General features: G+C 36.5%; 1 protein-coding gene across 4 annotated transcripts in view; it reads right to left on the bottom strand.

Annotated features, from left to right (window-relative positions):
• The window catches only part of Cfap54 (cilia and flagella associated protein 54), a 270,425-nt gene that overhangs the window by 224,150 nt on the left and 20,496 nt on the right, over positions 1-25,779 (bottom strand). For all 4 annotated transcript variants that reach the window (XM_090328446.1, XM_090328444.1, XM_090328445.1 and 1 more), the window contains exons 5-15: positions 24,092-24,150; positions 18,616-18,759; positions 16,761-16,871; positions 16,536-16,637; positions 14,342-14,540; positions 13,379-13,545; positions 13,129-13,294; positions 12,208-12,302; positions 9,909-10,043; positions 8,438-8,588; positions 701-774 (exon numbers count right to left, since the gene is read on the bottom strand). In XM_090328446.1, the coding sequence (XP_090184572.1) occupies positions 701-774; positions 8,438-8,588; positions 9,909-10,043; positions 12,208-12,302; positions 13,129-13,294; positions 13,379-13,545; positions 14,342-14,540; positions 16,536-16,637; positions 16,761-16,871; positions 18,616-18,759; positions 24,092-24,150 (1,403 nt within the window). The remainder of the gene's footprint in view (positions 1-700; positions 775-8,437; positions 8,589-9,908; positions 10,044-12,207; positions 12,303-13,128; positions 13,295-13,378; positions 13,546-14,341; positions 14,541-16,535; positions 16,638-16,760; positions 16,872-18,615; positions 18,760-24,091; positions 24,151-25,779) is intronic.

Here is a 25,779-nt window from a genome sequence, read left to right as displayed (position 1 = left end):
TTCCTCCAGTCAGACCTCCGGAAAGTCTCAGAACATCCCAAAGCAGTACCACGAGCTAGAACCAAGTAGTCAATACATGAGACTATAGGAATATTCCATATTCAAACCTTAACAGATAAGTACTCATTCAATCTGTCAGAGGCATACACTGAATAAAACACTTCCCTCTATAAATCCATGAATCCCAATACATTCAAAATATTGGTAATGTAACTGTAAACCCTGTTATTCAATTTAATTAGGGTGCTTTTAAATTTATCCTAGAATAAAGGCAAAAGATAAGAAAACTACTCAGAAACTATAAGTTCTTAAGTTTGAAATATTCATAATGTTTTTATAATGAGCTACTACATATTTGATATTTGAAATTTTGGTATTTAAAAATAAAAATCCATGGGGCTTTTTTGCTGTTCTTAATTTGTTTTTGTGTCAGTACTGGGGATTGAACTCGGTGTATTAGTTATTGCTGTTGTTTTGATATTTTTGTTGTTCTTTTTCTTCCAACTACCACTCTACCACTTATAGCTTTTGTTGTATGGATGATTGGAGTTAAGAGTTTCATGGACTTCCCTGCCTAAGCTAGCTTTGAACCATAATCTTCAGATATCAACTAGTTGAGCAGATAGGATTAGAGGTGTGAGCTACCAGCACCTCACAAATTTATGTTTTTAATTATGTTTTCTATAGCATGTTGATATACCTTCAGTATTGAAATAATTTGTGGGATCCCCTTTGGGGTTCCAGGAAGTTCCTCAGTCCCTTTTGTAGATATACCTGGAAAACAAAATAGAGAAAGATGGAAGAAGAGAAGGGAAAGATAAAGAGAAAATAAGAAAAGAAGCAAAGCAGGAGAAACATGAAAGGAAATCAAAAACATTTAAAATGTTATGCTAAATTAATTGCTATTTCAGTTCTTAAATGATATTAGAAATAATTTACTGCTAGAATTTGAATAAGTACCAAAGTGTTTCTTTTATATAATTTATTTTTTATGTTAAGCAGTTTAAAAGCATCTCAAGAAATCTTGTTTATCAACAAGGTAGTATCATGGGAGAAATTAGTCTTCCAATATAATCTAGAAAGTTTATTTTGAAACATTCAGAAAGAATGGGGCCGGGAGTTTGGCCTAGTGGTAGAATGCTTGCCTAGCATGCACGAAGACAAGGGTTCAATTCCTCGGCATCACATACGTAGAAAAAATGCTGAAAGTGGTGCTGTGTCTCAAGGGTAGAGCTCCAGCCTTAAGAAAAGTCCAAGAGGGGCCGGGAGTTTGGCCTAGTGGTTAAAGTGCTTGCCTAGCATGCGTGAAGACCCGGGTTCGATTCCTCGGTACCACATATAGAAAAAAAGCCGGAAGTGGTGCTGAGGCTCAAGTGGTAGAGCTCTAGTCTTAGGAAAGTCCAAGCATAGTGCTCAGGCCCTGAGTTCAAGCCCCACAACTGACAATAAAAAGAGAAACCTAATCTGAATTAGAAGAGTAAAAATTATAACTATATACCAAAGCTAAGTTCTCTATTTTAAAATATGTTTAATAATTCAAACTAAACAATATATTATTTAACAAATACCCCAATAAACATATTTTAGACTATCATAAATAAACATAAACTAATGACTTGGACTTATCTTTATGTGTCAATACACATTTCTGAGCATAACATCCTATGAGAAGTTTAAGAATTTAACTGTTAAAATGAAAGCATCCCCTTCTGAGATCAATACAGAAGTTTATAATTAATAAATGAAATCCAATAATGATCACATCTTTAGACATGAAATATTTTAACAAAGAACTACTGGCTTAGAGGGACTTAAATACAATAGAGATTGGATTGAGGGGCTTATGTCTTGGTCATAAATCGGTAATCAGTGGTTGTATTAGATTTGTCTGTAAGTGCACAAAAAGAAAGAGAGAGTGATAATACCAATCTAAAATTTTGAACATCTACTCTCAGCCAGCTAAAGAGGTCTAGGTTGGTTATATCCAAAAAAATTATAATCTTGTTTAGTATTAATCTTGCTCCTATCCTCAAATGGGCAGAACAAGATACTCAAGAAAAATGTCAAATCAAGGAATAGCATCTCCCACCCAATATAAACAGGCAAGGAAGCAGTCAGTGGCAAATCTAAAGGAGAGCCTTTCAAGTGCTATACAAATGCAATTGATAAACATCATTAATGAAAACTGTGAAAATATAAAGAAAGATAAGGGAGGAAGCAATAGCTAAACAAGAGGAGACCATAAACAAGGTGATATGTGAAAAAGGGGAATTCATAAAGGGGGCCATAATAAAAGTTTTTCAAAGAAAAATGGACAAATTCATAGAATCCACAAACAAAAAGGTGACCGAACTCCAACAAATGTCCAAAGAGAACAAAGCTGCTGAGCTAACCACTCAAATAGAAATCAAGAAGTTAAAGAAATCTATACATGATCTAAAATAAGAGATGCAAGGCATCAAAAATGAGCAATTAGAAACAAGGGAGATGAAGAATAAAGTAGCTAGCTTTGACAGCAGGTTAGACAATGCAGAAGAGAGAATTTCCAGGATTGACGATAACTTAGTCGTTATAGAGAAAGAACAGAAAATGAGTCAAACAAAATCTAGGAAATATGAGAGATCGCTTCAGGAGGTCCAAGATACAATTAGGAAGCCCAATTTAAGGCTAATTGGTACTAAGGAGGGACTGGAGAAAGAGGTCAATGGTATTAGAAATATACTTCAGGGAATCATCTCAAAGAACTTCCCAAATATCCAGAAGGGAAGGCCCATCCAGATACAAGAAGCTTTTAGAACCCCAAACAGACCTGACCAGAAAAGGACATCCCACCACCAAATTATACTCCGAACTGGATCAATAGAGACCAAAGAAAGGATCCTAAAAGCAGCCAGGGAGAACAATCATCTATAAAGGCAAACCAATCAGAATAACCCCAGATTTCTCAGCAGAGACCATGCAAGCAAGAAAAGATTGGAAGAATATATGTCATGCCCTGATGTCAAATAACTACCAACCAAGAATACTGTATCCTGCTAAGCTCTCATTCAGAACTGAGGGAACAATAAAAAAAACATTCCATTCCAGGGAAAAGCTTCAACATTATGTAGCAACCAAACCAACATTACAGAAAATTCTCAAAGGTGTTCTACACATAGAAAACCAACACAAATGTAATACAGAGAAAGAAATGACACCTAAAAATCATACCATCTAAATATCACAAGAACTGTCAAGACACAGGCCCTAATGAAAGCTTGTAAAAATGGCAGGAACTAATCAATATTTCTCAATCCTAACTCTCAATATCAATGGACTTATCTCCAATTAAATGGCATAGACTGTCTATTTGGATCAAAAAGCAAGATCCATCATTCTGCTGTATTCAAGAGACGCATCTTGCTCAAAAACACAATCATCTTTTGAAAGTGAGAGGCTGGAATAAACTTCATCAAGCTAATGGCCCCCATAAACAAGCTGGAGTTGCCATCCTCATATCACATAAAATAGACTTCAAACTAAAATTAGTGAGAAAAGACAAAGAAGGTTACTAGATACTAATAAAGGGATCTCTCCTCCAGGAGAACATAACCATCCTAAATATCTACACACCTAATCCCACCGCACCAAACTTCATCAAGCAAACTTTACATTCACTAAAACCATACATAAATCAAAATACAGTGGTTGAAGGTGAATTTAACACACCACTCTCATCTATGGACAGATCAACCAGGCAAAAACTCAACAGAGAAACCTTAGAATTGAACAACTGTATAGACCAACTAGATCTAACAGACATCTGCAGATTATTTCACATAGCAACAACACAATATACATTTTTTTCAGCAGCACATGGAACATTTTCCAAAATAGATCACATACTAGGGAATAAAACAAACCTGGACAGATTCAGAAATACTGAAATTATTCCATGCACTCTCTCAGACCACAAAGGCATCAAATTGGAATTGAACACCAATCTCCACCAACGAAGAGATCAATCTCCTGTAACTCATAGAGATTGAACAACACATTGTTTAATCACCAATGGGTCATCGAGGAGATCAGAGCACAAATCCAACAGTTTATGAAATTTAACAAAAAGGAGCACACAAAATACCAGCTCCTTTGGGACATAGCAAAGGCAGTACTCAGAGGAAAATTTATAGCTCTGAGAGCCTACAATAACAAATTGGAACAATCACAAACCAACAATTTAATGTGTCACCTTAAGCTCTTGGAAAAAGAGCAACAAACCAACCCTAATCCCAGTAGAAGGAAGCAAATTATTAAAATCAAAGCAGAATTAAATGAATTGGAGACCAAAAAAACTATAGAAAACTATAGAAAGAATCAACAAAACAAGGAGTTGGTTCTTTGAAAAAATTAACAAAATTGACAAGCCCTTAGCAAATCTTACCAAAAAAAAAAAGAAGGGAGCATACCGAAATAAACAAAATCACAGATGAGAATGGTAATATCACGACAGAAATTACCAAGATCCAGAGCATCATGAGGGAATACTTTTCAAACCTTTATGCCAACAAATTTGAGAATCTAGAAGAAATGGATGAATTTCTAGCCAATATTAACATACCCACACTGAACCAAGAAGACCTAACCCAACTAAACAGGGCTATTTCAAGCACTGAATTAGAAATGGCAATAAGAGACCTTCCACCTAAGAAAAGCCCAGGGCCAGATGGATTCACAGCTGAATTCTATAAGGTCTTCAAAGCAGAGCTCACACCAATACTCCTCAAGCTCTTCAACGAAATTGAAAACAAAGGCTCTTTGCCAAACTCATTCTACGAAGCCAGTATTACCCTCATCCCCAAACCAGAGATTCAGCAAAGAAAGAGAACTATAGACCAATTTCTTTGATGAATATTGATGCAAAACTTCTCAACAAAATACTGGCCAATCGTCTACAACAACTCATCAAAAAAATCATACACTATGATCAAACAGGATTCATCACAGGGAGGCAAAGTTGGTTCAACATACGCAAATCAATTAATATAATTCAACACATCAACAGGAGTAAGGACAAAAATCACATGATTGTCTCAATAGATGCAGAAAAGGCATTTGACAAGATCCAACACCCCTTTATGCTAAAAGCTCTGGAGAAACTAGGAATCCATAGAATATTCCTCAGTATAGTATGACAAACCCACAGCTAGTATTATACTTGATGTCAAAAATCTAAAGTCATTCCCTCTAAAATCAGGAACGAGACAAGGATGCCCACTCTCTCCACTCCTCTTTAACATAGTATTAGAATTCCTAGCCAGTGCAATAAGGCAAGAAGCAAGCATAAAGGGGATCCAAATAGGGAATGAGGAAGTAAAACTTTTCCTCTTTGCAGATGATATGATCCTGTATTTAAGGAATCCTATAGACTCTACTCCCAAGCTCCTTGAGCTGATTCAAAACTTTGGAAGGGTAGCAGGGTATAAAATTAACCCTCAAAAATCAACTGCCTTCCTCTATACCAATAGTGAGAAGAATGAGGCAACAATCAGGAAAGCAACTCCTTTTGCAATAGCCCCAAAGAAAATAAAGTACCTAGGAATTATCTTAACTAAGAATGTAAAGGACCTTTTTGATGAAAACTTTAAAACCCTAAAAAAAGAAATTAAAGCAGAACTGAAGAAACAGAAAAACCTCCCATGCTCCTGGATTGGAAGAGTCAACATCGTGAAAATGGCAATTTTTCCAAGGGCTATCTACAAATTCAACACAATACCCATCAATATCCCAATGTCATTCTTTAAAGAAATAGAAGAGGCAATCCAAAATTTCATATGGAATAATAGAAGACCGCGTACAGCAAAAACACTTCTTAGCAGGAAGAACAGCACAGGGGGGAATTTCAATACCAAACTTTAGACTCTATTACAGAGCTATAATAATCAAAACAGCTTGGTACTGGCACAAGAACAGGCCTGAAGACCAATGGAATAGAACTGAGGACCCAGATATTAAACCACAGACCTATGGCCACCCAATCTTTGACAAGGGAGCCAAAAAAATAGAATGGAAGAAAGAGCCTCTTTAACAAGTGGTGCTGGCAGAACTGGTTAAGCACCTGCAGAAAACTAAAGTTGGATCCTTCTTTGTCACCCTGCACTAGAATTAACTCCAAATGGATCAAAGACCTGGAGGTAAAAGCTGACACACTGAAAACTTTACAGGAAGGAATAGGAGATACACTAGGCCTCCTTGGCACAGGTTGAAACTTTCTTAAAAAGGACCAAGAATCACAACAATTCAGAGAAAGGCTGGATAAGTGGGACTGCATTCAACTGCAGAGCTTCTGTAGGGCAAAGGACATAGCTAGTAAATTAAATAGGAACCTACAGAACAGGAGAAAATCTTCACTAACCATACAATGAACAAAGGCCTCATATCTAAAATATATCAACAGTTCAAAAAATTGAATCACTCCAAAACTAATCTCTAAAGTAACAATCATCCCATTAAAATATGAGTCAAAGACTTAAAGAGAGTCTTCTCTGAAGAAGAAACAAAAATGGCCTATAGACACATGAAGAAATGCTCAACATCTCTGGTCATAAAAGAAATGCAAATCAAAACAACTCTAAGATTCCACCTCACTCCAGTTAGAATTGCCAAGATCAAGAAATCTAGTAACAACAGATGCTGGAGGGGATGTGGCCAGAAGGGATCACTACTACACTGTTGGTGGGAGTGCAAACTCCTTCAACCACTATGGAAAGCAGTATGGCAGTTCCTCAAAAGACTAAACACAGAGCTCCCCTATGACCCAGCAATTCCACTACTTGGCATTTACCCAATTGTCCAGAAACAAGGACATACTAAGTCCACTAGCACAAAGATGTTCATTGCAGCACTATTTATCATAGCAAAGATATGGAATCAACCCAGATGCCCCTCAGTTGATGAGTGCATCAACAAGATGTGGTATTTATACACAATGGAATTCTAGGCTTCTGTCAGAAAGAACGACATGGCCCCATTTGTAAGGAAATGGAAAGACTTAGAAAAAATCATATTAAGTGAAGTAAGCCAGACTCAAAGGAACATAGGCCCAATAGTCTCCCTCATTTGTCATAATCAGTAGAAACCTTGGGCTGTCCTAGCAGAGATTTTCAGTAGAGCAAAACCTAGATGCATAAGGCCATACAGTTTGATGCTAAATGAAAGGACCTCTAGGATATAAAAACAAAAGCCATATAATGAATGATTGTTGTCCTTAATGTTATCTTTCATCTCTTTTGCTGTCCCTTGGTTATCTCATATTGTTACAGTATTTCACTTTGTTATGTGATATATTGGATAAATGCGTATTTGGTTATTTGAAAGGGAAGGGGGGAAAACAAGATGAGGGGTGGGGGTGGGAGGAAGGGAAATGAGGACCAAGACATGAGAAAGGGTATCAATGTATGTGAAATAATGCACCTTCTATCTGGTGAATATAATGTAACCCATCTATTAATTACAATAAAAAAAATATATGAAAAAAGAACCACTGGCTTAAATTGTATTCTTCCAGCTATAATGAAACAGTATAAAACAACAATAGTCTTCAAAAGTAACTAGTACATGAAAAAGCAACAACAACAACAACAACAAACCTGAATAACTTGAAAAAAAATGTCCTGGGCTTTTTGTTTCTGGTAATGATTAATCTAGAAAAGTTCTCCTAGTTGGAGAAAAGCTGGAAAAACTTTGTTTTAATCTGAAGGCTAAGATGTGAAAATAATAATAAATACAGGCCAAGGATCTTGAGAAGAAAGCAATGCCTAGATCCTAGGAAGGAGCACAGGGAATGCAGAACAGTGTAGAAGCTATTCTACATTGGGAGCTATGTCAGATCTAAAGAGGAGACTAAAGGTAGCAGAGAATTAGATGAGGAAAAGACAAAAAATGGAAATAAAATGTAAAAGAACATTGATCCAAGTGGATCCACGTGTTTGGCAAGAATAACGATAAATTCTTTCTTTAAGAAGCAGTCATTGTCCTGAGAAATGGAAGAGATAAGAAGATTTTTTTAAGGAGAACAAAAAAATAGTGAGGGGGGAAAAAGGGAGTCAGTGGTAATTAAGAATGAAGAAGGGAATATGAATGAGGAGAAAGTAAACTTCTGCCATTGAGCCACAGAGTACATAACCTTAAAATGCACCTAACACTGCATACTCCAGTTTTGAACACAAAAGCAAATCATCAATGAATTATGACACTGAAAGTCTGAGTTCTTTCTTTTAATTTTAATTTTTTAATAGTAAAGGTGGTGAATGCATTTCTTTTTTAACATTATCACCTTTTCCCTTGTTGAAATGCTTAGTTTTCATCAATAGAAGTTATCTTATATTCTAATTTATGTTTACCTATTTATATTTATACTGGTAGATATTAGTAATCTTATTTTCATCTGATACTTTACCTTGAGACTTTTTAAATTTCCTTTGTGGGCTTCCTAGACACTCTAATACTTCACACAATCGTAATGTGACCTCTGCCATAACCACAATGTCAATGCCTTCCATTTTACAGGAATGAATCACTTCACTTATTTGCCACAGAATATAAATCCACTATAAAGAGAAAATACATTTTTAAAGTTAAAATGTATTACATTGTATAGAGTCAGATTTTTAAAAGCACTTGTTCCTTGACTCATCATCTTTCATCCATGAAATATTACATAGACCTCTTCATTAAAGTATCTTACTTATTAATAATACAAAGTGATCCTAAAATTATGCCATTTAACAAACTCATGTACATTCATAAATAATGTTTATTGTCTGAATATCTACAGATGGAAAAATTTATTATCTGCCATCTTTCTACATCACCAAAAACTATCTGCCTTCTCTTATGTTCCCTTTAAGTAGTCCCTATGAAAGTCCTGTGAATTCATAAGGAATTCAGTAAAGATTTTAGGCTCTAATCTAAATGCTTATAAATTGACATCAGGACTTATATCTGCAAAGCATTGCATGTGAACAAACCATTACTCTTAGAAGATTAATGTACTATGTGAAGTTATTTCTTATCTCTTATGGTTTATCTCATCTTGTTACTGTATCTAACTTTGATACCTAGCATATTATATATACATTTATTTGTTTATTTGAAATAGGGAAAGGAAGGGGAAAAAACAGGATGATTGGGAGTGGGTGGAGGGAGGAATTGGGAGAAAAACACGGGAAGGGGTATCAATGTTCAAGAAGTAATGTACCCACTACTGATGAATATAACTGTAACCCCTCTAAATATCACCCCAACAATAAAATACGATTTTAAAAATATCATAAATTAGCTAAATACAGGATGAAAGTTCAGACATACACAAACTAGTATTGCTAATTTTAGAAAGCTCAGAATTGCTGGAACTGAAACATTAATTACTAAAATAATTTCTCATGAGTTTTTGTGTTATAATATCAGATATTCAGTTATTAGGCTTTCTCTTTCCCATTAAATAGTTTAAATATATCATTATAGGGGAAATATATCTTTATATCCTTACTTAAAAATTAAATCCCTTACTTATTTGCTTTCTCTATTTTTAATCATCTTGATGAATTTATCCAAGCTCATATGACCTTAGCCACGTATTTATTCCCTGTTTTAAAACTGAAACATTCTTTCACTCCCTAAAACCAAATTGGGGATGAAGTATAGAAACACACCTTGCAATAAAGGCTTGCTCAGCACTACAAAAAATATCTTCTTAACATCTACATCTGCAATGGTGGGTGTCAGATAGATAAACAGAAGAAATCTCAATTGGACATTTGTATCACAATTTGAATTAACAACGAAGGAAGGAGGAAAGGAAGGAAGGAAGGAAGGAAGGAAGGAAGGAAGGAAGGAAGGAAGGAAGGAAGTCAGTCAAAAAGGATTACTTTGTTAGTGCTGATTTTCTGGATATATTTTGCATAGTCATATTTGGACACATTGATCTTCTGAATTCCTATTTTGCATTTCTGCCACAAGAACATTAATATGTCCACAACGATTTCTTTATCAGGCTGAACACTCTGAAAATAAAAAGTAAAGGAATAATAAGAAGATATTTATTGTGGTTTATATATGCCAATTGATTTATCATCCCTCACATAAACCCAACAAGGCAATTGCCATTTCTATAGCTTCTATTTGCATATGAGCAACATGAAACACTAGGAGATTTTGTTCCAAAGACAAAATAAACACAAAGTAGCACATCCAGCACATTCAAATATAATAGTCTAGTTCAAGTCTTTAAATCAATACTTTACATGTTACATGTGCAACTTCTGCCTCTGTAAAAAGAAAATCTCACAAAAAAGTTCCAACTATTTTTAAGCACCTATGTAAATGTGTAAGTCAACCAAATTTATTTGTATTTTTCTTTTAAAATTCTTGTATTAAAGTAATAAAGAATTGGGAGTGGGAAGCGATAAAGTAGTAACCAGAGAGAGTAGTGATCAGAGAAGAAATCTAAGCAAAGAAGATAGGAATAAACAGAACTTCACTCTCTGTACCAACAGATGTTCCCCAATGAGTGTGTCTCCTCTCCAGCCAAAATTATTTGGATCTTTTGGAAAGAAAACTGAATTACACATTATATATAAAGTAGAAAGGCAAGTATTACACTCAACAAATACCAAAATTTTTAGTTCCTTTCACATAGCTCTAAGACTTCATTTGATACACATATGTCACATATTAGTTCCATGTTTGAGAACATAACCCAGATCAGATATCAAGAAATGTTTACTGCCAGGTGCGGTACTCAGGAGGCTGAGATCTGAGGATCACAGTTCAAAACCAGGCATTAAAGAACTTGAGACTCATCTCCAATTAACCACAAGAAAACCAGAAGTGGTGCTGCCGCTCTAGGGGTAGGACAGTAGCCTTGAGCTGAACAGCTCAGGACAGCACCCAGGCCCAGAGTCCAAGCACCATGACTGACAAAAACAAAAAAAGTCATAATATAATATTTTCAAAAACTTATAGATGATTCTTAGCCTTCTAAGCCTTGATTGCTAGTTTTATTAATTTTCCCACTATAATAATTATACTATTGTTAAATATTTCTTTCAAAAAGTAAATACCTGCCACACAAATTCTAATAAACCATGATGAAATGAAAAATGTGGATGAGATGAATTTAATTTTTTGCCAGTCTTGGGCTTGAACTCAGGGACTGGGCACTGTCCTTGGGTGTTCTAAGAGCATTAGCTTCCAGCTGAGCCACAGTGCCACTTCTGGCTTTTTCTTTTTATGTAGTACCAGAGAATCAATCCTAGGGCTTCATGAATGCTGGGCAAGCACTCTACCATTAGGCCACACTCCCATCCCTAGAAGAGATGAACTTTTTATGGCTCTTCATTGTATGTCATTTACATGGACAAAGATCAATACAATATACTCTATAATTTTGGATTCCAAGGTTTCTGCATAACAATAAAACCAAATTTTCAGATGAAATTCTACCAGAGCTCCAGTATAACATATGAAGCCCCCAGAAATGTTCTAGGTTGCACTGTTCAAAGCTGAATTTCTGAAGAAGCTCAGAAAAGTCCCATGAGCCTTTGCAATGCAGGTTTTTTGTTTTGTTTTTGTTTTTGTTTTTTGCCAGTCTTGGGCTTGTGCTCAGGGTCTAAGCACTGTCCTTGAACTTTCTCAAGGCTAGAAGCTTTACCACTTGAGCCTCAGCACCACTTCTGGCTTTTTTTTTCTATGTATGTTGTACCGAGGAATCGAGCCCGGGTCTTTGTGCATACTAGGTAGCACTCTACCACTAGGCCAAACTCCCAGCCCTGCAATGCAGTATTAAAAACCAGTGCCATGGGCTGACAGTGTAGATTAGTGTCAGAGTACTTGCTCAGTGTGCAGTCAAGGCTGTAGATTCCATCCTAAATAAAATAATATATAAATACATAAAACTATACTCCACTAGTTTTACCTAAGCAATCACATCTAAGAACAGATCATGTCTTAATACTAGTCATTCATCATGTGCAAAGTGACATCATTAGAAATATAGCTAGCCTATAACTTGCCCCAAAAGGGCAATAGATTGACACCCAAGTGATGACAATAGTAAAAAGAAATAAAATTAGGTCCAGGTGAAAATTCCATACCTTAAACTTAGCCTTAGATTAGTGGTAACTTCCTTTCACACAGTTATAAGTTACTCAAAGTTCACTAACTCACCTGTGAAGAAGAGTCACAGACACAGAAATGCAAGATTGCTGCCAACTGAAAAATGTCTTCTGAAAAGCCACTATTTCCCAGAGAAGTTTCTGCATCTTTAAAAAAAAAGGAGAAAATGGGGAAAAAATCAATTAGGAAATACCAGATATAAAAGACTCAGAAAACACAGAAATTTTACAAAATGGACATAAATACTTGTATATAAAATTAACCTAGGTGACTCTACTCCAATTATAATTAATTCATGGCATGTATACCTACTATGTCCAAAGAGAAACTGAAGAGCATTGTAATGTTAAAGTACATATAAAATGTCACAGTGAAAAAAGTAATAAAAATACTTATTCAGAAATCAAAGAGAAAATGCATAGCATTACTTGATACTAATTGTTATCTGCAACTCAGCAATTATATAATACCATAAGAGCATGAGAAACATTAAAATGCAGAACTAATTTTCACTAGTCTAAAAGTAGACCAGATTTCCAATTATGTACACGATATCTTTTGAATTCTTTAAATAATGGAAGGAAAATCTGGAAAGAGAAGTTAGGCAACCCAACAACCCCCTACTAAAGTAAACCAATGCCTCTTGCCCTTCCATCTATAGCCCATATACTTTTTAGTTACCTCAGCAAGGCAGCAGCTAAGTACAGTCTCATTGCTCTACTATAGCTATAAACAGAATAAAATGTATCCTCTTTACAAGGTGCAGATACCCCATCACCTGGCTCCCAGATAGTTCCATACTTGTCACCTACTACATTCCCCAGCTCCACTACCTCCACCAGTATACATCCACCATTCCTGTCCCCAATCTTGCCTCTGGGCCTTTACACCTGCTCCTTCTGCCTTTTCATCTAGTAAAGTATATTTTATCAAATGAAACAAAATGCTTCAAACAGGTAAAGAAATACTTACCACTATTTATAAACTTTTTAAAGTATGTTTGAATGGATAATCCTTCTTTATCACTTTCCAAAGGAAAGTTCAAACCTTTGTTTCTCTTGACGTTGATTAGTGGTTCTATTGCAATCAGAAGAAGTAAATCTTTTTCTGCTTTCTTTGACTCTGGATCATTCTCCTTCTGAGGGAAAATATCCCCCAAAGTTAATTAGCAATTCAGTGTCACTTTAACAAAACAAAAATCATGAATCATTTTGCCTGTTACCTCCAAAAAACTAAGAAGCTGCACAGCTGTAGATTCAAATAAATTCCATTCTTCATAAGTAAAAGCTAATTTTACAAATTTCAGAGCAGCATCCAAAGAAATCACGTTTTTCTTCTCTACCATGCACTCCATCAATGGTATTCTTGGAAAATCAAGCTTTCCACTTACTCCAATATTTGCAACAAAAAAAAGAGAGAGGTGTGAAAGTCATCCATGCAAAGAAATGCTTACTAAATATAAATATTAGACACTACCAAACTCTTGGGCAACAATAACAACAAAAAAGTGGTGGATATGCTCCCTACCTTCACTAAGTCCATATAATACATGACCAAATAAGCAATCTACATGGGCAAATACTGGATACTGTGGAGGCAAACAGGAAGAGCCCAACACAGGTTTGAGGGAGGCTAATAGTCAAGAATGGCTTACCCAGAAGAAGCATGAACACTCAACATGTAATTGTTAATTACAGTTTTTAAAAACCATATTTCACAAATGAGGTAGCTACTTGCAGACTGGCAACTCAGGGACGAGATCTAAAATAGGGACATAGTTTTTATAGTCATCATTATGTGTATCAATAGCAAATGGTAGGATCAACCATAAACATCCTGAGAATATCAACATTTAAGAGAAAGAGGAGTATATTTTCCGCTGTATCATGAACCCCACGATTACTGCCTATAAATCCTTCTACATATGTCTCTCATGTAGCTCCCAGGTAGCTGAGATGACACACATGAATTAGTCTACCCAGCTTGTTTGTTGAGATAGGAGTCTCACTGACTTTTTGCTCAGGCTGGCCTTAAACAATCCTCCTAATCTCTGCCTACCAAATAGCTAGAGTTACAAGTGTGTGTTAAAACACCCAACAACGTTTGTTTTTTACATGTGGACTAACAAGCTAAAATTTCTGCTATTCATAAGTACCATAAAATAGTATCTTAACATTTTATTTACCTACTAAGAGTTCTTTTCCTGCCATAAACAGTTCTGCAACAACATCTCGAAGCTCCACTTCATCAGTAGTTATAGGTCCAGTTTGCAGTACTCGCCTATTTGAATCAGAAAGAGCTTCCAAGACAGCCAGAAATTGAGATGCAGTGCTGTCAAACAACTCTTCCAGTAGTCGTTCTGTGAGAGTACGTGGCCATGGATTCTAGAATGTGAAAAATTACAGTCCAAAGATAATATAAGCCAATGAAACGCAAGGTATGATTAACTAATGCTAACAGAAAGAATAGTTGCATTAACAATCTGATGGTAGCTTTAAGGATCTTTCTTTCTTTCTTTCTTTTCTTCCTTCCTTCAGTAGCTATGGGGATTGAACTCAGGTTTTTATAACTTGATAGAAAGGTTCTTTTCAACTCAAGCCATGCTCTCAATCCTTTTTGCTTTAGTCATTTTTCAAAATAGGATATTCCATAAGCCCAGGTTGGCCTAGACCACAATTCTCCTATTTGTAAACCATGTAGATGGGGATGACATGTCCAGCTTTTTCTCTCTTTCCATATATAAGGGTTTCTCCTAAGATTTGTTAAAATAGAAATATAAAAATAATTAAATTACAAGGCACTGCTGGATCACTCCTGTAAAAGTCAAGGTTTCCCTACATTCCACTGTACTTGACAACACAGGTATTCAGTATGTAATGGTTGAATGAAAGAGTGAAAATAAGCAATTATGATATCTAATATTTACTGAGGACCTTCTCTGTTCCAGGGACCTCTCGGGGGTTTTACATATAACTCATTTAATCCCTCTAACATGATTTCTTCCTTCAAACTTTCCACAAAACAGTTATTTTGTTTATTATATAATGTTAGTCAACTTTCTTGTCAGTATGACAGAATGACTGACAAAGACAATTCAGGGAAGAGGGGCTTATTTTGGCCCAGCATTTCAGAAGCAGTGCTTGAGCAGACCATAGTAGCAGGAATATACGACAGAGAAGCTCCTTCACCTCATGGTGTAAAGAAGGGACCAGTGACTGTGCTTAATGTCCTATAATGTCCAACAACACACTACTTAGTGGCCTTCCTCCAGCTAAGCTCCCCCTCCTCAAATTTCCAGAACCTCTCAAAACAGTGTCACAAGCTGAGACGAGGTGTTCAAAACATGAGCCTTTAGGGCAGTAATTTCAACCTTTATTTTCCTTATCTACAGGAGATGAGCACTGAACCAAAATTCCTCTGGGTCCTGAACTATGAAACTCTTCTGTCAGAATCTTCTCTTCCTCTTCCTCCTTCACTACACTTTTGGTCCCTATATAGAAGCTCAAAAAAGAGGTGATGGCCATATAAGACTCGGAGACAGCTTAAGAGAGACAGAGAACGGGGCCTTGAGGGAAACTGAGCTCAAAATGAGGAGGAAAGGGACAAGGCAAAGAGAAAAGGGTAGGACCCTATAGGGATATCTATGTCACTCCATTCTCTAAGATAGTCCTTAACAGTTTGTCAAATAGGCTTGTGGTTTGGAGGGGCCATGTGACTAGATATGATGATTGAGAAGGACTCATGACACTTTCTGGCTCCTGTGAGACACTCCAGATTTCACTCTCTCCTCCTCCAAAAGGAAGACTAGTATTTGATAATTGAGGCTATTCCCTAGCCTGGCTCTGAGCAGCTTTGAGCACAGCACCCTGGTAACACCACTAGCATCTGATCCCAGTGGGAAATAAATTTATTAAAGCCACCTGAGGTATGTGGTTGTCTGTTGCTTCAGCACAACATAGTTCCTAGACAATCTCATAGGGCAACCTGAAGCTGATGAGAAGAGATACTTCCACCTCTCTCCATCCTCAAAGCTATCACTAGACAAATAAAGACAAGGTCAGTGTATGCTTAACTGGAGACTGTTCACCAGCAAGGGCTTGTTCCTTCAAACCATCCCAGACTCTTTAGTTAGCCTCCCATTTCTTAACATAAATGTCCCTTTTAACATGGCAAAGCTGAAATTGTGTAAGATACGGAAAGGCTTAGAGAAAGAGATGAAGTGAAACCTAAGTAGGGAAACTTTTCCTCTATAATTGTCCACTAGTACAGAAAATTGGGAACAGGATTTAAACACTAGTGGCTAAGCTGAAAAGACACTACTGTATTACTCATACAGTCTTCAAAAGGAGTCACAAGCAGAGAAGATATTTTCGACTTACACTTTGTATATCCTTTATGTTAAGTCTTAGCTTTGGTCTAAACAAAGCTTTGTTTTTTCTGCGAGATTCAAATACTCCTCTTTTGAAGATCATCACTGCCATCTGTCTCAAAGAGAAGAAGCACAAACCAGGTCACAACAGGCAGTACTTCTCAGCTACCAGCATCAAGCATTTCATCAGTGATGAGGTACAGTCAATCTCATTAACTTCATGAAATTTTTATACCTTCAGTGTGGCCTCTCTATATCTTCTGGATTCTTCCTGAGCTTTTGAAGAGCTCATCAATTCCAACTGTCTTAACTCATCAATTTTAGCTAAAGCACGCCGAGCAAATGCCTATGTACAATTAAAATAAGTTTAATTCATAATAAGCTGAATATAGTGGTTAAAAATGTATAAAGCAATAAGCTCTGTTGTCTTAGACATTTTATGATTTAATTTGCAAATTAAACTACCAGCTGATGCTGACTTCTTTTAACATGATAGTCCTCCAGGCTATCATTCCTTATAAGCACCATTAAACTCTATAGATCTAAAGTAAAATTGTCAGACAGACTAACTTGATGAATGTTTATACTTTTACACACACACACACACTCACTCTCTCTCCCTCTCTCTCTCTCTCTCTCTCTCTCTCTCTCTCTCTCTCTCTCTCTCTCTATCATATATTGATTTTTTCCATTTAACAAAGTAATTTATACATATAATGCAGCTTAATCTGTGTCAACAACCCAATGTCTTCACTCCCCCTTCAGCACTCCTTCCCTTCTATTTCTCAATTCTGTAGTGTATAAAATGAATTCTTACCTGCATTCTCCTCCCTCCATCCCCTTCCTATCTCTCTCTACTCTGTGGTCCACCCTCCCATTTTGAAAGTACCCATTTCATGGCACCTACTTTGTTGGTCTCTGACTTAATCCTTTTAAAGAATTAAACTATTTGAGCTAGAATGTGCCTATAAATCTGTAAGTAAATACAATGGGTGGTAAACAAGTAGTTACAAATGAAATAAGGAGAAAAGACTATGGAGAGCTCAAATATTTATAGTTTTTGATGAAAATGCTTTCAACGTACCAAAACACACATGAATGGCATATTTTCCTGTGAGGAAGAACCCCATCAGAATCAAATGAGTAGAACTACATAAAAATCACCTCACCTTATAATTTTAAACAGCTATAATAAAATGTGCCACCCCTAATCTTCCCAAAGCTTTACATAGTGAGCCATTACTAAAATTACAAAGAATTCCATGAAGGTTGAATTCAGCTCTTTTCCTGCCTGTGGACCTCTATCACCTAATCCTTCAGAATTAGTCCAGGCATGAAAAACCAAATGTAAGGAATGATTAATGAGTTAACTGATTTATTTATAGTTGTGATCAGGATCTAAGAAGGTATTTGTACAGCTGTAGAGGCTTTGTCTCTCACCAGACTCATAGCCAAAGGGTTGAGTGAAGGGAAAATGCCAACTTGCCATCCCCTTATATCAAATCTGGCCCCCGGGACAGAGATGTGTTGGCCAAAAGGAAAAGGGTTTCTATTCCTGGTTTTCACTAAGGTCCCATTCACTAGCCAAGTCAATATTACATCTTGTAGAGAAGGTGTCATTTTAATTTACACAGAGAATTTGTAAAAAGCCAGTAGAAGCCCCTGCCAAGTTGTATTTCAAGTATACAGTCTCAAAGATGAGGAAAAGAGAAGAGGAAATAAGAAGAGACAGAATGCAACTATTGGTGAATGGAAGCAGAGAACAGGCAAGATAAAGTATAATAGTTAGCAGGGTACCAAAACCAAACAGGGAAGGATGGTGGCTTCCTTCCTGTGAGAACAAAATGAGGGAAGAAATCATGTTCAGGGAAGAAAACATGTTCAGAGAAGAAGCAAAGATGGTAGAAATTAAGAGAATAAAAGACAGAGCACAAACATACACATAGCAGAAAGGCCAAGTAAACTTCTTCAACTAAGACCTGGAATTGTTGACTTTGCTCCCTTTCAGTTATTTGGTTGTTTTTCCTTGGGGCATCTAAAGAAGAAAATGCTCTAATTTTGAATGTTGGAACATCCAAGTGAAAACATACCTCACCATGAATGCCAGCCTGGCAGTCATAGTAGCACTGGCAAACAGCTGTATAAAGAGTAGCTCTCCATGTCAGGTATCGGACAGACAGGAGTGGGACTGAGGACTCCATGCATATGCTGGCCCACAACAGGTATTCTAGGGCCTGTGAAACAAAGGCCACAATTAAATTTATGTTTATTTCTTAAGCTAGCAATGGTGACTATTTAGAATCATCAAATTCTAAGTCAAAAGAAAATTCATATTTTTAAAAGAATACTTGAGATGACTATGAATTTCAAATTAGTCATTTCAGAGCATCTTCTTGGACCTGAAAATCACCTTGTGAACTCAGTTATTTTCATTCATATTTATCAAATATCAACAAAGTCTAGAACCTAATACCAACAATATGATGGTTACTATTTGGTTATTATTTGTTAAGAAAAGGATTACTTTGTTTTACAAACAAAGATTTAAATCAAATAAATCTAGGTTTCAAAAGTAACATTCCAGACTCTCTTTAGACCTCAACTTTCTCATCTGTATAATAGGTAACTTAGCACATCACAGCAGTGTTGCTCTGGAGAACGAGATGATATATATGAAGTACTAACATGGTGTTTGATACATTGTAAGCACTTTGAATATGCTGTCTATCCCCAAGCTATGGTTGTGAAGGAGAGGGATTCTCAAGAACAATTAAACAAGATGGTAAGAGAAGGGTCACATTATTGCTCTGCCTGTATAAACAGATTAACAGCTACTCTCAAGCTAGATGGCTTTTCCCCAACAAATCCATTGGTTTTTCTTTTCTTTTCTTTCTTAGCATGTTCTTCTCTCAAGCCACATAGATAAGAAAACACTATTTGGCTAGATGTTTCCTTGGAAAGCATTCCAAAGGTCAAAAGTTATTTGGATCATATTGCTGTTCACTTAATGGGTATGTTCCACATATGATCTTCATATTATTACAAAAAATACAACAGTGATGGTGGCTTACACCTGTAATCCTAGCTACTTGGGAGGCTGAGATCTGAGGATTGCAGTTCAAAGCCAGCCCAGGAAGGAAAAGCAGTGAAACTCTTATCTCTAACTAACCATCAGGAAACTTGAGTGGAGCTGTGTCTCAAAGTGATAGAGTACTTGCCTTGAGCAAAAGAGCTCAGGGACAGTGCCCAGGCCCCCTGAGTTCAAGCCCACAACTAACAAAGAGAGAGAAAGTGAGGGGGGGTGGGAAGGAGGAAGGGAAAGGAAAGGAAGAAGGGAGAAAGGGAGGAAAGGAAGGAGGGAGGGAGGGAGGGAGGGAGGGAGGGAGGGAAGGAACACAACAGAAATATGTCTCCCTAGCCTGAGAGGCCAATTCCTCACTTGTTCCTGTTTTTTTGCTCTCACTACCTTCCTTTTCTTCTACAACGTATAACATCCCCCTCATCACCCCCATGATCACCTTCATAAACAAGAATCAGGTTGGGTCACTCTTTTGCTTAAGTCACTTCTGTGGCTCCATATTGCTCAACCCTTTGTTAAAGCATGCAAAGGCCCACCATGACCTATTTACTCTCTTACTTTTGACTCTGCATAGGTCAAAAGGCTTTGACCTATGTGTGGACTCCTACTTATCCAGATGTATACACATCTTGGCTTACTGTGATCTATAGCTGTTAACACTCTCTCATCTGTCCTGTAAAACTAAACTGAAATCCTATCTCCACTGCTAATAGTAGTGGTTGCTTTGGACAATTTAGTTAACTCTTAACCTGGAGTTCTCCATCTGAAAAACAAGGTTGTCTGAGGATGAGTGAATCATGCTTAGAATGGCTAGCACATGAGAAGTGATACTTTTAACAATGACAAAGAAGAAAAACAACTCAAGTTGTAGCATTTTTCTTATCTCTAAAAGCTGGAAATAATTACTTCTATCAAAAAAGCATTGCAGGTCCATTCTCTTGAGAGGGGAGAAAAACTCCTCGGGTGCCAAGTATGATGGTTCCAAGACTGTAATCCCAACTACTCAGGAGGTATAAGTAGGTAAAAATTACCATCTGAGATCGACTGAGACAAAAATTGAAGATGTCATCTAAAACAACAAGCTAAAAAACACAAACGGCTAGGGTAAAGAGGTACAAAACTTGCCTGGGAAGCACAAGGCCTTGACCTCAAACCCCGGGGTGGGGAAGGGGAGGGAAGGGAAGACTGAAAAACAAACTTATTCCATATTCCAAATCTAAAATATGAGCCCCACACAGTAACACACAATAAATGAGCACAGCCACAGGATGGCACTGCAGCTCCACTTATATCAGCCCATCATTTGAGGAAAATCATTCTGAAGCCATTTCATAATTGAACATAAACAAAATGTTTTCAGAATGAATACTGCATTCTTTCATGGTTGCCAAATACTATGTTCTGCAGTTCAAAATGCTACAGGGGGAAAAAAAAAACCTGATTGCTCCACAAGCAAAAGCAAAGTTGTCCTGTGTGTTTAGGAAAAGAAATTTCTAAAATCTGACCTCCATGTTTTCTTAAACTTACACTGCTGACCAGCCTTGGTACTAAAGTGAGTCCCATCTGACAAAAAGCCCTTGGTCAATCAAGGTCTTCTGGTTCTCTTTAGGAATACAGGTCCTCTACTTTAGTAGGTAGACCAAAATAAGATAAATGGTGACAAATTTCTATTTTGGTCAACAGATTTACATTAGCCTAATGCCCCTGAAAGGTACTAGAGTGAGGCATTGATTCTGGCCTCAGTACACTTCTAATTAGACCTGTCACTGTGAACAATTAAGTTTCTCAGTCTCAACATATGCATATAAAAGATGGAGGTTATGCAGGGCCTTTCTCAAGGGGATCATGTGGGGATCATATGAATGCATTCATGACAGTGCTTCACAGCATATCTGATAAATCAACAAATAATGATGATGATGATGATGATGATGATGATGATGATGATGAGAGTGATGATGTTTGGTGTGACATTAGAAATTATCATTGGATCTCAGGTCTATTTCTCCTCACCTTAGACTGTAAACTTGAGCTCCAAAATCACTACAAATCTTGGTGCCTCAAATGCAGGACTCAAATATGGCGCAACCTCCAAAGGCTTTTCTCTGTTAAACCGACCTAACAAGGCCATTTACAGCCTCAGATCAGGAATCAATTAGCCAAGTGGGGTATGGAAAATTCTGGGTAAAAATGAATAAACCCTTTAAAGTTTATTACGCTGAACAAAACTGGATGAATTTCATCCTGATCTTCACGTGCCAACTGTAAATGCTTGCCACTCTAAAGTTCTGGGATCTCTTATTCCCTGTCGTGCCTCACACCAGACTTGGAACATAGGACCCTCCTCTTTCATCACTTACTTTATCAGAATCAAACTCAAGTTACATACAGGGAAAGGCAGCATTTCACAAAGCCTATTAATGAGAAATTATTTTAAGATGACTGTCACATTAAGTTAAAATTCTCTCAATGTTAACAAGTACCAACGCTAACAGCTAAATGTTGGCACAGTCATCACTGCCCTTCAAAGCTTTGGCAAGCAAACACTGTAGCAGACCAAACTCTGATGCTTGGTGAAATTATATTTGTTGTTATAGCAAATACAAGAGGATGTACATTTTTCTTAGGAAGTCAACTGGAACTAAATGTAGAATCCTTGGAACAGACCATAGGCTGAATTTATATTATACATAGAACAATCTTCCTTTCATTTAATTCACACTCAGTCTGGCCTAGAGTTTATTAGTCAGGTTAGTAATTGTTTTGTTTTAATTTGAGAAACAAAACATGAAGAGAAGCCACAATTACGGTTATCCATAAAGCCTACAAATACTTCCGTTTCCATCTTTATTTTATTTAGGCATTGTTAGTTATTAAGGTTTTTGTCAACAAGATGGGTGGAGGGAAATGGGAACTGGGAACAAAAACATGAGAAGGGATATCAGTGTGTGTGAAGTAATGCTCCTTCTATCTGGCGAATATAACTGTAACCCCTCTAAATATATACATATATATATATATATATTTGTCAGCTATAACTCCAGAAAGTTGAAAAACAAGATTAAAAATATGATTGTTCTATTTAAAATCACATTACTCATATATTCAAATATGTATATAAACTTTCTAAATCATCATTATAAAAAGCTATTTGTTGGGGCTGGAAATTTGGCCTAGTGGTAGAGTGCTTGCCTCGCATGCATGAAGACCTGTGTTCGATTCCTCAGTACCCCACATACATAGCAAAAAGCTAGAAGTGGCGCTGAGGCTCAAGTGGTAGAGTGCTAGCCTTGAGAAAGTCCAAGGACAGTGCTCAAGCCCTGAGCCCAAGCCCAGGACTGGCAAAAAAAAAAAAAGCTATTTGTCTATGTCTTCAGGAAACAAAAATATAAAGGGGCTAGAAGCATAGCTCAAGTAGTACAGCACTAGCCAATGACTAAAAGCATCAGATAGTGAGTTAGAGGCCTGGTCTCAGACAAAAATAAAAAAAAGAAAACTTTAAAAAAATCTCTCCTTAGTGCTCTAATGTTCAGTATAACCTTACACATGAAATAAAGGAGAATAAAGGAGTAATATTTCAAATGCTAACAACTCCAGCAGGGTCTCAATGGGAAGATATTTGCTCTTCTTGGCCTATAATCCAATGACTGAAAAATGAATACAGAAAATAAATATGTCTCCTACTGATAAAAATGCCACACCAACATTGCAGGGATATCAACAAACATGTAAGTGCCTTCTTCAAGCTAAAACTAAACAGTGAATACTAGTAAGGGGAACTCTTATTACAGTCTCTTTGCATACAGCTTGTAAAGGAAATAGAGTTTGGGTATTTGTTTATTCAAATTGCATGTGAGCTATAAATCCAAAAACTTCATAACATAAATAGGGAAACCAGAGTTTATCATCTAAACTAGGACACTTTTAAGAGCAAAAGAGATTTGAGTGTAGTGGTATGCGCCTATAATCTCAGCCACTAATGAAGTAGATATAGAAAGATTGCGCTCTGAGGTCTGCCTAGGCAAAAGAGTTAGAGTTTGTCTGAGGAAGCAAACTAATAATAAAGGACTGAGATATAGCTGAAGTGGTAGAGTGCTTACCTAGCAAGGATCTGAGTTTAATCCTCAGTAATGTCAAATGGTAATAATAATAATAACTACTCAGGAGCACAAACTGGAAGATTTCATTTATTCATTACCTAGAGACAGAGATCCAGAAAGATGTTCTGTATCAAATGACTGACAGCAGGGACACTAGAGAATACTATCAAATTCAGAAGTTCTCTTTCTTCTCTTTAATACCTCATTGTGTGCATATTTATATATGATTCTTACTAAAGTAAAACTAAGCAATAAAACTATATAATATATATTCACCAAGTTTTGATAAATAATTCACAGTGTTTTAACATTCACTATATGGTATAAAAAAAACCCTAAAGGTAACAAGCAGGAAATATGAAGATCTCTTATTAGCACATGTCATACCTGGGAGGCCTGGCCTATGACCATCAGTTTTCGGCAAATGGTGTAAATATAAATGGTACCTAGTGGAGACAAAAATTGTCGACATGTTTTACACTCAAATGAAGAAACTATTTCTTTTTGTAGTTGAAGTCTGTAGTTTCCAAAACAAGTAATCTCATGAGAAATTCTAATAATGATAAAAAGGTATGATCATTAACATTTTTGTCATTTACAGATAAAATCATTAAAAATAACAAACATAGCCATATTTTAAATATATTAACATAGGAATCTTTTAGTCTCATTTAAAAGGCAATTTAAGTTTTGAAATATATTAAACACAAGAATCTTTTAGTATTATAATTTATGTGTCTTGTATGTTTATTAATTCACATAAAATGTTATTATCTCTTGTGGCTTCCTGATGTGTAAAAGATGAAATATTTATCTCCAAATAAGATATGAATATATTTTTAATTAGCATGGCACAATATTCAACAAGAAAACTTGATAATGTAAAAATTAATATATAACAGATTGCACTATAATTCTTTACTGTCTTATGTAACATTTATCCCATTGTTAAGATAGTTCCTGTAGGGAACCACTGGTTCATGCTGGTAATCCCAGCTACTCAGGAGGCTGAGATCTGAGGGTTCAAACCAGCCCAGGCAGGTAAAGCCATGAGACTCTAACCTCCAATTACCCAGTAAAAATCCAAGAGAGCTGAGGCTTAAGTGGTGGTTACAAAAGCTCAGGGACACCTAGGTCCTGTGTTCAAGCCTCAGCAACAGCACAAAAAAAAAAAGGTTCTATTGACAACCTAATGGAAAACTAGCAATTCATGAAAGCATGACTTTGTATCAAGTCATTAAGTGAAGAAAGAAGGCTAGTGACAGGGGAAAAGGGACCTTTGTCTGTAAACCTAGGACACTATTATACTTGGTAATGTCCTTTAAAAAGTCATGTAATTATAATGACAAGTAGCCTAAATATTTTCTACAAAATACCTTATCTAAAATTCATAACCATGAAAATTCAACAATTATGAATCTTCTGTTCATGTTTAAACTTTTAAAGCTCCTAAGAAAACACCATCTGCTGTAAAACATATGCCCTGATTAAAGCACACCTGAAGCATAATAAACACTAATTACACAAACTAGTAACTAAAATATTGAGTAAAATCTCACATATGTCAAGCACCTCAGACTTCATAGAGAATGCAATAGTCCTTGACACCAAGGAATAATACACTCCAGTGGGACTGTGCCCATGACATGCTACTGCTCACTTCCCTTCATACATACTGACTTTGTAACTTCATTCTAGCTTGGATTTGCTAAGCTAACCTCTAAAAATAAAATTGTGGGCCAGGAGTTTGGTCTAGTGGTAGAGTGCTTGCCTAGCATGCACGAAGACCCAGGTTCAATTCCTTGGTACCACATATATAGAAAAAAAAGCCAGAAGTGGTGCTGAGGCTCAGGTGGTAGAGCTCTATCCCTGAGAAATCCCAAGGACAGTGCTCAGGCCCTGAGCTCAAGCATAGGACTGGCAAAAAAAAAAAAAAAAAAGCATAACTGTGCTTCTTTGTAAGAAAAAAAAGTCACGGAGTAAAAATATATACAGGAGACACATGCCCCCTTGCAAACATGAACATGTGATTCAGGTAGGAGCCAAGAACCTAAATAAACATGTCAGTTAAGGGA

Source organism: Megascapheus bottae, chromosome 2, assembly GCF_031878675.1.
Source record: "Megascapheus bottae isolate mThoBot1 chromosome 2, mThoBot2.hap1, whole genome shotgun sequence".
NCBI lineage: Eukaryota > Metazoa > Chordata > Mammalia > Rodentia > Geomyidae > Megascapheus > Megascapheus bottae.
The sequence above is the reverse complement of the archived record's forward strand: the minus strand, read 5'-3'. Positions and strand labels throughout refer to the sequence as shown.